The following is a 13,614-nucleotide window of genomic DNA, read 5'->3' as shown; positions in this document are numbered from 1 at the left end:
CCCTAGTCACCCATGTTCCTGAGAGCTGCAGAAGGCTTAAGGCCCAGAGCCAGGTGCCCTCCATTTTAAAGTTGGGTGTCATTTTCCTGTGGAGTTTCTGAGATCCAGCATTACCTGGTAAAGGCACTTACCTTGTGCAGCTCCATCTGAGCAACAACCCCAGATGGATGGAACCTCGAGCTGTCTGGGGTACATTCCTCTTTCGGCGGGCTGCCTAATTGCAGAGCATGGGGATAGATTGGCAGGGAGAAAGACATGGACATTTCAAGCTGTATAGGATGGGCAGTGAATGGCAGGGCAGGTGCCAGTGGAGATGTCTGCCACTGGGATCCATGATTGTCTGCTTAACCCAGAGACTAAGAGTGCCTATACAGCTGCTCCCACACGTTCTAATTAGAAAGCATCAGAGCAGACTTGATTAGTTGAGTGCACTGGACCATTCTAATTAGAAGGCTCCAACAGGCCTCACCATCATGTGTATTCAGCATCCCACATTTCAAAATGGTGGTGGGGCACTTTAACTAAGGCTCTTCAAAGAGCCTTAGTTAAAGCACTCCCGTTGCCATTCTGAAACTTGGGGTGCTGAATACACATATGATGCTGTAGTGCTCTAATTACAGTGGCTTTCTGGGAGCCACTCTAATTAACCTCCCCCCCACACACACACCTTAGAGTACATGTATAGACACCTAAGGTGCTACTGACAGTGATTCTGGAGTTGTCCTAAAGAGTAGTCAGTTGACTGCAGTTTCAGCTTAGAGGCCTGCACTCAAACACAATGTCTTTCCACAGGGCCTTCACTCGGGAAAGTACTTAAGCCGCCTTGACCTGTATGGGACTTTGGCACATACTTGAAACAGGTGCTGTCCTCAGACAGGGATGGTTTCTTGAACAAGGGTCTATGAGAATATTTAGTAACCTTAGCACAAACATCTCTTGAGCATGTTGGGTGGTGGGGGGCAGTTTTCCAAGGCTCAACACATGCTCATAACAAAACATAGTCTCCTTTGGGGAAAACCTGCCATCCTCCCCTCCTCAACAAAAGTGAGCTTGGAACACTCAAAGCTCATCCCTCCAGGCTCCAAAAAGGAAAAATAAAAAGGATATATTTACAATGGGAAAAGTCTTGCCTCTCTCCTCCCCCAACTATCTGCTTGTTAAAATTTGTGGAAATATTTTTGCTTGAGGGTTTGGGTTTTTTTTTTTAATACGTAAGTAAAAGCCAAGGATGGAGAATTTTAACCTGAAAGGTCAGTGTTTCTCCAGGTTACGCTCATGTAAATAGAGATTTCATTTTGAATGAAGTGGTTTTTTCATGCTTAACTACTGTCTGGTGAGTTGCTGAATCATGCATATTATCCATTTATGATGGATAAAGTATGTACCAACATCATACACAGTTGTTTTACAATAAAGGGTTATAGGAGGTTTACATTCTTGGGAAACCCCAGTGCCTCTGGGCTGCAGAATTACTGTACTTGTAGAATTCCACCTTAAATGTAATTGGAAGAGCCTGTAGCCAGTATTTCAGCTCAGAGAAGTTTTGCTAAGCAGTGACACATTGCACTTGGATTTAGACATACAACATCTGGAAGCCAAATGTTAGCAGCAGTATAAAAAGGCCAACACAACAAACTGGTGGGACATTTCTAAGCCAGGAACATAGACAACATGGAGTTTGTTCTTCTCTGTGTGTTCCTGCCACTGGTGACAGTGGCTTGGGATGGGCACTCAGACTATTACTATCCACAATATAACTATGGGGATAATGATGAGTGGGTTAATGTGTATCGCCAGGGCTTCAACTTCCAGTGCCCCCCTGGGCAGGTGATAGTGGCGGTAAGAAGCACATTCAGCAAGGAGGAAGGCTCTGACAGACTGTGGAACTATGCGTGCATGCCAACCCCCCAGAGCCTGGGGGAGCCAACTGAATGCTGGTGGGAAGAGATCAACAGAGCTGGAACAGAATGGTAGGACACTGCTAAAACTATCTTGCAAAGGAGATACTGCAGTGCCTGAGGATGGAGCATGGATATTAGCACTGTTAGAAATGGGACATTACTGCTAGTCTAACAATGCTTACAAATGACTTTCCTAGGTATAGGAATAATGCACTCAGAAGTTTTTACAAGGATCATATTTTGCATTTCTATAGCACCTTTCCTCTAGAGCATCTCATAGCATTTTACAAACATTTATTAATTTTGCTTCATATTCCATCTGTGAGTTGGCTTGATAGTTCTGTTGTCATGTTACAGATGGGGAAACTGAGGCACTGAAAGGGAAAATGTTTTACTCAGTGTTGAACATGGAATCAGTGACTGAGCTGGGAAGAGAATCCAACACTCCCAATTACAAGTCTCCTGCTGTAGCTTTTTTCCAGTACAGTATTGGTTTTTCTATCTTTACTTTTGTTGCTAAGAATTCTGGCTTGTGCCTAGTACAGGGCTGCTTACTAGTCACATCTGTATTACAGGGACCAAAAATTCATGCTAATGTGTGATGATGGTAGTGAATATTTATCTGATAATGACTGAGCATGTAGTGGAAAGATCTGATTAATGGCCAATAGAATCAGCTTCAGTTCAGTGTATACATTCTTCTGTGCTTGTAAGAATTAAAATCTGCAAAATTGATCGTGTTTTTTTGTGGGGGAGAGGGAAGATAAAATTTCTTGGGAATATTTATGGCATTCTATTCCTGGTTATTATGTGACCTGAACAGTTCTTTTCCTTATGGTCTTTTCATGAAATAAGTTCTAAAAATATTCTTTTAGTTAATTCAGTTTATCCATTTCCTATTCACAAAGTTCAAACGTATTCTAAAATTTTGTTAAAAAATTTTGAATTGCAGGATTTTCCAGAAACAGGAGCATTTTCAAAAATTCCGAATGAAATATAAAACCCTTTATCTTCCAGGGATTTGCATTTTGTTCTAAATTATCCATGCTCCTCTAGTCCCATGTTATAATTTCCTATGGCTGATGCAATTGCTAAGAAAAAAAATCATTCTAAACTTCACTTTGGAAGAAGACCAGAAAGAAAAAGGGAGGGTTGGAAAGCAGACAGGGGCATAAAGATAACCAGGAAGACATAATGTTAATACTGCATTGGCCAGTCCTTTTCAAACTTTGATGCAATTTGTATTTATTGTGTAATAATTTTTGAATGAGTTCCTCCTATGGTTTAAAACTATTTGTCTGTCTCAAAAAATCCTTGACAGTAATCACCTCTGACAAATAAGATGCTGTGCAGTTCTACATAAAAATAAATTTTGTTATCTGAATTATGTAGCAACAATCGTCACCAGAGCTACATGTACTTTAGAAGCCTGTATCCTCAATATATTGTTCATCTCATTTCTTGCTTATTTCTGAGAGCTTTCCACTTTTTTCTATCCCTTTTCCCAATCTCTTTTGTCTTCTTCTCTTCTATGCCATTTCTGTCTATTACCTATATTAGATATTTCTTTTTTCTGACTTTATTGACCTTCTCTTTCTATCTCCTGTTTCTATGAGGTATTTCTATTTAACTGGCTTTTCTATCAGCCTGTCTCATCTATTTTAAGTATTTCTCTATTAACTCAGCTTTCCTAACTCTTTTATCAACCTATTCTATTTTATAGATATAGTGATCACTTTTGCTTCCCTGTTGATTTCAAGTGGGGTTTTCAAAAGCAGCCATTGAAATTTGGTGGCACTTGTGCTTCTAAGTCTCTTAGTTCCTCATCTTCCTATTGTACTTGTCCCGAGCTACCTATCTCAGGTGCTTCTTGTTTCTAGTTCTGTACTGTGCTCAGCAGTGTGGTATCTTAAAAATTACCATTAAAAAAATTAGTCCCAGTATGGATCATAACCTGGGTTATTGGGTCCCTGTATGGCCATCTCTGTTTCCCTTAGTTTCCTGAGTTGGATCCATGTCAGTTGACAATGATCTCCTTTGGATGACCTAGTACATTACTCCTCATGGCAGGATGGGTTTTATTATCCCTCTGCCAATCTCAGCATCACTGTGGTAAAGTGAAGTTTCACTACTTGTTCCCAGGATTGTGCTGAGGCTTCCGGTAGCTGACTCAGCTATAAATGAATCCCTGGTTATTCGAGCTGGGGAGTCAAAGGCAGACAGATGTGATGCTGGCCACAGCAATCCCTTATGTGTCCTTGGCTGCAGAGGCTGCCCTGCCTTGACAATACTAGTTCAATAGGCTGCTAGGCTCAGATTGACTTTTCACCATTAGGACATCAGCTTTGATAGCTGGCAATCTGGCTTCACCTTTCTGATCACCAGTAAGGGAGATCCCACAGCACCCAGTGACAGCCTGCTCTATTGACAAGCAATGAACTGCAAAGTCCTTCCTAATATTGAGTCTGCATTTTGCTTGCTGGAGTTGATTCCTTTCACTTCCTGCCCTGGCTTCACTGACCAGCGAGAATAAATTTAATGTTCTCTCGGTCACATTCCTTTGACATATTATCAGATGGTTGTGCTGCTCCTTGCCACCTGGGCTTCTCAGCTTTCTGCCTGAACACACCTTCCTTCTTTTCACCTTTCCTTGGAAGTCCCAATTTCCAAAGCCTTTCATCATATTTACAGCTCTATTTTGAATTTCCTCCACTTTCTAACTCCTTTCTCAAATATACCTCAGAAACAACAGAAGGCAACCTTTGACCAGTCACTTCTGTTACGGCTTCACTGGCTGTTTTTAATAAACTGCTTCCCTCATCTATTGTGAAGTTTGCACAGCAGAGAAAAACCCAGGAGACATTCTTTGAAAAAAATACCTGGAAGGAGAAACCTTAAGCTGGAATTCAATGCTAACAGGAAGACATTTTACCCCCTTCTCTGTACTTATCTTTCACTATTACGGGCCTGATTGTTTAAAAAAAGGATGCTTCAGAACACGTTTTGCTTAAAAAGAAGGAGCAAATGCTTGAAATCAGGCATATGTTTGCTTTGTGTAAGGAATGGAGAAGGCTTTACACATATGCTCACATGCATTGCCAAATAGAGATAGATATCAACATGTAGTCCCAATACAGGACTAACAGGGGGGCAGTTCAGTCTCCTGTGTTATGCCAGAGTTGGATAACTAGGTGATTACTTGTCCCTTCAGATACTCTAGGAAGCTCTATTAATGTGCCTAAAGCTGAGGTAGTGTTGAAGCGATGTTGTTGCTGTGATGGTCCAGGAATTATGCAAGAGGCAAGAATTCTTGTCAATGATATCTTTTATTGGATCAATCATCGGGAACATCTATGGTTGGGATAGCTGTTAACTCCTTTAAAGTTAAGCATGGGCTAAAGGGTTTGGCTAAATCAAAGCCTATATTTAAGGGACAGATTCTGACTCCATGGTCTGTTGGCTTCTATGAGATTGTTTGGCGAACAAGATCCTGGGTGTGTCTACATGAGATGCTTTACTGTGAAGTAGTATAGTTTACTGTGCAGTAGGCATGCACATCTACACATGTACATGCTTACTGCACAGTAAACAAACCTCTCTAATCATGAGTAAATTTACTACCTGCAAATGTAAGTAGCAAAATTACTTGCTATTACTAACTGTGCAGTAGCACTTATGTAGATGCCTGACCGGGAGCAAATATGCTCCTGGTCAGCTGGCCACCCAGGGTAGGAGATTGCTCCCTGCCCGTGGGAGCTGCCTGCTGTGAGGGTGGGTTCTGCCACTGGAGCCCAGGTGGGGACTATGTCCTCTTGCCCTGGCAGCAGGGAGCTACAAGCCCTCCCACTCCAAGTTAGTGATTGGGGAGTAGGGGCTGGGAGAGCCTTATTTCCCAGCCTCTGCTTTGCCATTGCAATCAGGGAGAGGGGAGCTGGGAGACGGTGACGCAGCTTGTTCCCCATCCAGCTCAGTGATCACGAGCTAAGCAAGGAATCAACTCTCTAGCCCCTGCCCCATGAGCATGAAGCGGGGGCTGGGAACTGTCCTGGTCAGGGGCAGATCCCAGACCCTTGCCCTGCTTAGGTGATCAAGGCACAGGACTTGGAAAGTGCTGCAGGGGTGGGGCAGGTCCCAGCTCCCTGCCCCAATCTGCCAGTGGGGCATCTAGTAATGAGAGAAGCAGATTGTAACACTCGGTGGGGGGAGGGGAGGGGAGGGGAGGAGGGAAAGCAAGTAAGTGAGAGTTTCAGGGGATACTGTCAGGTGCCAATCCCTGTTAAGTACTTCTCCATTGTGGCAGCTAAAGAACAACACCTTTTGAAAGACAATAAACAATGCAAAAATAGGATACATCTTTCCAGTTCCATTTATGCTGGAGGGGGCTCCCAGGGACCCAAAGTAAAATTTTAGTCTCCCCCTAGAGAAAAGCTTGATTGATTTCTCTTCCTCTGGATGAAATTTACCTCTTCCCCAGATTCTGTGCAATGGCCCATCAAAGACGATTTAAAAAATATTTATGAGAAGATATTTTCTTCTCCTTGGAAAGGAGCAGATTGCATCCAACAGGGTGCATCTACACAAGATGTTTACTGCAGTTGCCTAATTAGCTCAATAAATGTCTTGGCATCTATACATGTGGTGCTATTAGGCTGCAGGTAACTAATAAACTCTGCAGCAGGTTAGTACTTGTAAATACAAGTATTATCCTGCTGCAGAGTTTTTCTGTGTATAGCACTGCATGGGTAGTTGCTGACCCAACTGGCTGAGGCATAAGGGTGGTTCAGTGAGGTGGCTGTCTGCTGGCTTGCCCTGCACTGGAGTACCCTCATGCCCCAGACAGCCCCTCCACAGCATGTTGAGCCAGGTTGGAGCAGTCCTGGGCTGGTAGGCTGACCCCTTGGGCCCCCTGCCACCAGGGGCTGCTCTGACCCACCTCAACATGCTGCAGTCCTGGGGGCACATGTAAATACAGTGCCTGGGAACAATAAACTCTGGCATGATATACACTGGAGTTTATTGCATCAGATTTATATGCACGTGTAGAAGCAACCATAGCAAGACTGCAAAAAACCACATAAACAAACATAAAAAACAGCCTCCTTCAGCCCCTCATCAGGTAATGTCAGCTGAATGCTGTGTGATATCTTCAATATATTTCATTTAGTTTTGACTACCTGGGAGCACAGTCTCAGGAGAAGGTGGACAGCCCTCAATGGTGAAAGAATAGGTTAGGGACTATTTAGAAAAGCTGGATGTGGACAAGTCTACGGGGCTGGATGCAATGCACCCAAGGTTGCTGAAGGAATTGGCTGATGTGATTGCAGAGACACAGGCCATTATCTTTGAAAACTTGTGCTGACCAGAGGAGGTCCTGGACAACTGGAAAAAGGTAAATATAGTGCCCATCTTTAAGAAAGGTAAGGAGAATACAGGGAACTACAGACCACTTAGCCTCGCCTAACTGTCCAGAAAAATCATGGAGCAGAACCTTAAGGAATCCATTTCTAAGCATTTGGAGGAGAAGAAGGTGTTTAGGAACAGTCAGCATGGATGTACCAAGGACAAGTCATGCCTGACCAACCTGATTGCCTTCTATGATGAGATGATTAACTCTGGATGGGGGGAGACTAGTAGATGTGGTATACCTTGACTTTTGGCTTTTGATATGATCTCCCACAGCATTCTTACAAGCAAGCTTACAAAGTATGGGATGAATGGACTGTAAGGTGGATAGAAAGCTTGCTGGATCATCAGGCTCAATGAATAGTGATCAATGGCTCAATGTCTGGTTGGCAGCCGGATCAAGTGGAGTGCCCCTGGGGTCGGTCCTGAGGCTGGCTTTGTTCAATATCTTCATCAATCACCTGGAAGATGGCATAGAGTGCACCCTCAGCACGTCTGCAGGTGACAACAAGTTGTGGGGCGTAGCAGGTATGCTGGAGGGTAGGGCTAGGATTCTGAGTGACCTTGACAAATTGGAGGATTAGACCAAAAGAAACCTCATGAAGTTCAATAAGGATAAGTGCAAAGTCCTGCACTTTGGATGGAACAATCCCATTCACCAGTACAGGCTGGGGACTGACTGGTTGGGCAGTAGCTCTGCAGAAAAGGACCTGGGGTTTACAGTAGACAAGAAGCTGAATATGAGCCAACAGTGTACTCCCGTTGCCAAGAAGACTAATGGCATAGTGGGCTGCATTGATAGAAGTTTTACCCACAGATCAAGGAAAGTGATTATTCCCCTCTATTCAGCACTGGTGAGGCCACATCAGGAGTATTGTGTCCAACTTTGGGCCACCACTACAGAAAGGATGGAGAGATATTGGAGAGTCCAGCAGAGGACAGCGGACATGATTACAGGGCTGGGGCACATGACTTCTGAGGAAAGGCTGAGGGAAGTGGGTTTATTTAGTCTAGAGAAGAGGAGACTCAGAGGGGACTTAATAGCAGCCTTCAGCTACCTGAAGGTGGTTGTAAAGAGGATGGAGCTAGACTGTTCTCAGTGGTGGTAGATGACAGAACAAGGAGCAGTGTTCTCAAATTGCAGCAAAGGAAATTTAGGTTAGATATTAGGAAGAACTTTCTCACTAGGAAAGTGAGACTGGAACAGGTTTCCCAGAGAGGTTGTGGACTCGCTATCCTTGGAGGTTTTTTAGACCTGGCTAGACATAGCCATGGCTGGAATGATATTGCTGGGGATGGTCCTTCTTTGAGCAGGTGGTTGGATTACATGACCTCCTGAGGTCTCTTCCAACCCTAATTTTCCATGATTCTAAGCACAAAGTACAAATGTTTTTAGGAAAGTGCTGTCTAAATGTAGACCTGATACCTCTTTCCTTTGGTTAGTAATTTGAGAAAGTGTTTGGATGAGAGAGAGAAAAACAGATGCATAGACTCCTCACTTCCCTTTTTTTCACTCTTTTGCTAATACACATATGCATTGCAAGTGTACATGTACACACAGAGAGCTCACGCAACACCACTGCCCAGACTACTTCACAGGCTAAGGAAGAAATTATTTGTAGAAGCTGCCTGTTCATTTTGGCAGTGTATCCCTGTACATCTGTGGATAACTCTTTTAGGTACTGAATGTCTGACTAATGCCGAGTCTCAAGTCTGTGGATGCATTATACAAACCTGGTAATCAGGCTACATGCTGTTTAAAGTGCCCTTTAAAATGTTCCCATTTGTGCTATCTGACATAAACAAGTTACTTTTCTCTCAGTTCTTAGTTTATATGAAAGAAAGAGTATGGCATATTTTTAACACAGATGCAGTGGACTGAAGCCAGGGAGAATATTTCTATAGACTTAAATGGTACCAGGGTTGCTTATGTGGGTGTGCCGGCCTTAGTAGCTATTCTCAAAAAAGAGTGAAGCCATGGGGGAGGGATTGCCTCCCCAAAGGGCAGTGAAAGAGTATGGGATGAGAGAGTCACTTCCAGACTCCCCAGTGATTATTTAGCTTCTGAGGGAAATACTCAAATAGTGAAACAGCAGCAGCAGCAGATGACAGGAGGGCTGTTTAGAGCCTTGGAGAAGTGGGTGACATGAATCCCAGGAAGCGGGCAGCAAGATCTCCTGTAGCCTGGGTACAAGTGGCCTTTAGGGACTAGCTTCCATTCACTGGAAATGGACCGGGTGAGATTCCCTCAGTCTGAGCTGAAGTACTTTGAGTGCCCTCATCTTTCCCTCAAGCACTTAATCTATCCCCACTTGTCCTTAATGGACTGATAAAGAATCAGTATGTTGGGTTTTATTGCTTAAATAATGGATTTATGTAAAACAGAACATAATTTGGTCTAGAAAACATAATTTGGGCCTGTGGACAGTAGCTGTTGCTACTCTTGGAGAAACTTTAGCTTTGGATATTAGAAATAGTAGATCTTTGGGAAGTGTTGCAGCAGAAGAGAGATTTATGGGAAAACAAGGGTGCTTAGGCCAATCCTTTCGTTCCTGGAAAAATAGTGTGCTTGATACTTCATTAGCTGAGGCCTTTCTTTTTCCTCTGAGAAGGAATGATCTTGTTTGCTCTTCCTAGGCAGCATCTCTATTTTTCTGGGCCATAACCTCATATACTGAGCAGGGTCAGGCCTCCTCACCCCTTGGAACCTCAAGGGTGCACCGGGAAGTGGATTTGGTGATTGTGAATATAGTACAATGCCTACCAGGTCAGCTTGTTGTGCGTGGTGGCTACAGGATATGCAACCTCCATCATTTCAAATGGGCTCTGAGGAAGGAATGTTGCAGCAGGTACTCCTTTCAGGCTTTCTGGGTGATATGTGCACTAAAATGAAAGCGTGTTTGCTTTTGTAAGCACAGGTGCTGACACTCTCATATGACTCAGGAAAATTGCATTCAAACAGCATCTTCTAACAGGGCACAACTATGTGTCTACATCTGCCATGCTCCTTAACAGCACTGATTTGCATGGTAGTGGGCTGTTGTGACTGGCTGCCCTCTTTACCAGCATGCCAAGGACTGAATGGAAAGATCTCTGGAACTGCAAACATGTACTGCTATGGCTTTAGGGAGAAAAACATGCCTTGTCTGCTGGCTTGTAACAGGCTCATATCCTCCATGGACTGGGCCTGGTACCATCCAGTGACCTGGGTGTTAATCCCATAATGACTCTGAAAGACAGAAGTCACAAAGGACATGCATACTTAAGTAGGCATACAACAGGAGAAGCAATGCACTCTGAGTCCCACACCAGTCCAGTTCAGAGGCTTGGGCACTGCATGTAGTGCTGGTCGTGGACCAGCCGGAGAGGGCACCATATGTGGCACAGATCTCAGACCAGTGGGGTGAGAGGGTGGGCACCATCCATGGAGCAGATCTTGGAGTATGCACCATGTATGGTGAATCTGGCATGGGTGTGGAAGAGGAGGGTCCATGGGTCAGATGAGCTTGACACTCCTGACTTAGAGGGTGGGTATAGGGAGGTTACTTGCTCTCATTACAGTCTCTGGTTATTTAAAAGGGAAAGGTGAAGTGATAAAATACTTTAAAGCAGAAGAACAAGAATGTTGTTTTAAACACCTGGCACTATATACAGAATAAAACAAGGGGTGGCTTGCAATATATTCATCCAAGAGGCAAACTCATAGTAAAAATATACAAAAGCTAAGCTTTAAGGCTCTGATTCTCAGCTAGGCTTGAGTGCCTTTACTCCTTCACAGTGCAAGGGTGATGTACCTGAGAATCAGGTCCCTCAGCCGGAGCCATTGTGAGAGACAATGAATTCCCTTTTGAGGATGCCTGAAGTCCCCTGCCCTTGCCATCCTGGCAGTTCCCCAGCCCTTCTACTGGCCAGTGGAGCTCCACCCTTCCTTCTGTTGCCCAAACACCAGATCTAAAAAAACAGCTCCAGCTGCAGAATATTTGGGCTAAGTAAAAACACAAACACACTTGACTATATATTGTAATCCCACACAACCTCAGCCAGCTTCCTACAACCTTCAAGAACCTCCTTCTGAAAGATACCCAGATCTCTTACTTTAGTTACCCCCATGTTTCACTGGGTAACAGGTCCCTGTGCTGTGCCAGGCCTCTGTTCTGAAATGCCTTGTACAGCAATGGTGCTATCAAGTGGTGCTAAAGCATGTCATGCAAATGAAAAAGACGGTCTTCTTCCAGAGAAGCAATAAAACAGAGGCCCTGGGTGGTTGTTTTTATTCACTGCATTTGTTTTCCTGGATTTGTTACAAGACTAATGAATACATCAGAGAGGAGAAAAGCCCTCCAAAATTCAGGCTTGTTTTCAATATTAACACTTAAAATCAGCAGGCCAAAAAAGAGTTTATTTTTCTTTTCCCTTGGTGAGATATTTTGTGATTGTAGAAAAATGGCTAGCTGGGAAGAGAAACAAACTCAGAGAGACTTTAGATAAGCTCACAAATACTCGTGCCAGGTTGAGGGAGATTCTCTTTTCCTCTTTGGAAGAATATTTGGATTTTAACTGAGGAAACTAGCAAGAATAAAAGAGACCTAAATGTTTATATGACTTGAGAGATGAAGAAAAACACTCCATTTTCAGCTTTCCCCTTCCTTCTTCAATGGCTTTCATGTTTGCAGCAGAACTGGAAGAACCCAACCTGTTCATACAGGGCCAATGGCAGAACCCTGGGACTTATAGTGAGGTTTTTTTTGTTGGAAACATTTGTTCAGGTTTCCTAGAACAAATTTTCCTTCATTTGGCTTTAAAGGGTAATGCAAATACAATTATTAAATGAAACATTTCCAGCTCTGTTCCAAATCTACACCCAGTAGATTTTTCCAGTGGGATCCAAAGAACATGGCAAGAGAAATTCTCTTGATCTTGGTTTCCAATCATATTTTTATGAGGTGTGTTCCCAAGTTTGGATCAGAATCAAAACTTCCCCAAAGTTTGGCATAGAAGTATACAGATATGTTTATGGGAGCGTTAAGCTCTATGATTTTGCTTCAGCCCATTGCAGTATAGCGGGCTAGCTGTAAAGTGTGACTCCATTTCGAAACAGAACCTGTAAAAGGTACACTCAATACAGGAAATGTGTCCTGTATGTGATAAATGCATGGGCATGCATGCTACATGTGCCTTGTTAATACAGCCTAATATTTCTCAAATGTCTCAATCATTCAAAGTCTGCCTGAGGTGTTGCAAATGTCTCAATCATGCAATATTTGTCTGGTGTTTTGTAAATAGACCATCACCAGTGCAAGTTATTGCAAATTTACCCCTGTGTTAAAAAAATATCCCAAAACAGGTCCTGTAATCATAGGTATCCCATTTAGCCAATCAAGACCCATCACATTTGATTGACTTACAACCTCTGGACTGGTCAGAAGCTGCAAGAAAAAACAAGTTTCACACCCGGACAAATCCAAAAACAGGATTTAAGCAGTTAACAATTGTAATGTGTTAATTTCCTCTTCCTCCCTGTTTTGTTTGGACTTTAATCAACTAACCATCACAAAAAATGCTTTGAAGCTATACAATTAAACAGTATAAGAGCAAAACAGAATTGCCAGTAAGGTGTGAGCTCCAAGAGAAATGGAGATAAATCACTACATCGCACCCAGTTCTTCATGAGAGAATTTCCTGCTCAGTGAAAGCTGTAATGAAATTGCTACCTGGCCTGCATTGGTGAGAAAACACTCTTGCAGCTAAACATATACTTGGACTTTGGTGATAGCTCACTTTTTGAATATTGAATAAGAGTCTCTTTTTTTCTGTCATTTAGTGTTATAGCTTGTTTGTGGTATTGTAATTAAAGCCTTTCTGCTACTAATCAAATGAGATGTCATGTCAATCCGTAACTGCACTAGGTTTAAGAGCCCACTTTTAACTGCCACAGTAGGCACAACTGAGCCCTCCCTTTTATTTCTGAATGTTAATATCTCTCCTTAATTTAGAGAGCACTGTTCATTTGAAGCTGCCCAGTGTTGTATACAATGTATTAGTCATATGTTTCCATGGCCTCTGTAGCAAAAAACAGCAACTTTCTCTCCAAGTACTTGTGAAACTCCCTGAATACTGGCCAAAATCCCTAACCTGGAGGGATGGCAAGCAAGTGACAGCGCCTTGCTGCAGAAGGACTTTGAAAGAATCCTATAAAGTACAGGTATGCAGAATGGCTTAGGGCAGGCTTGTCCAACATATGGCCCGCGGGCTGCCATGCGGCTTGCCAGGCCATTTTCTGAGGCCTGCAGTGCTGCAACGGGAAACGAAA

At 43.3% G+C, this 13,614-nt stretch overlaps 1 protein-coding gene across 1 annotated transcript in view; it reads left to right on the top strand.

The window, feature by feature from the left end:
* Positions 1 to 1,580: 1,580 nt before the first annotated feature.
* Positions 1,581 to 13,614, top strand: part of DPT (dermatopontin) — a 52,423-nt gene continuing 40,389 nt past the window's right edge. Inside the window, exon 1 of the mRNA XM_019527544.1 lies at positions 1,581 to 1,970. Within this exon, the coding sequence (XP_019383089.1) occupies positions 1,672 to 1,970 (299 nt within the window). The 5' untranslated portion in view covers positions 1,581 to 1,671. The remainder of the gene's footprint in view (positions 1,971 to 13,614) is intronic.

The sequence above is a fragment of the Gavialis gangeticus genome, unplaced genomic scaffold (assembly GCF_001723915.1).
Source record: "Gavialis gangeticus isolate Ggan-Ray unplaced genomic scaffold, GavGan_comp1, whole genome shotgun sequence".
Taxonomy (NCBI): Eukaryota; Metazoa; Chordata; order Crocodylia; family Gavialidae; genus Gavialis; species Gavialis gangeticus.
Note: the sequence above shows the minus strand (reverse complement) of the source record. Positions and strands in the feature narration are given on the sequence as shown.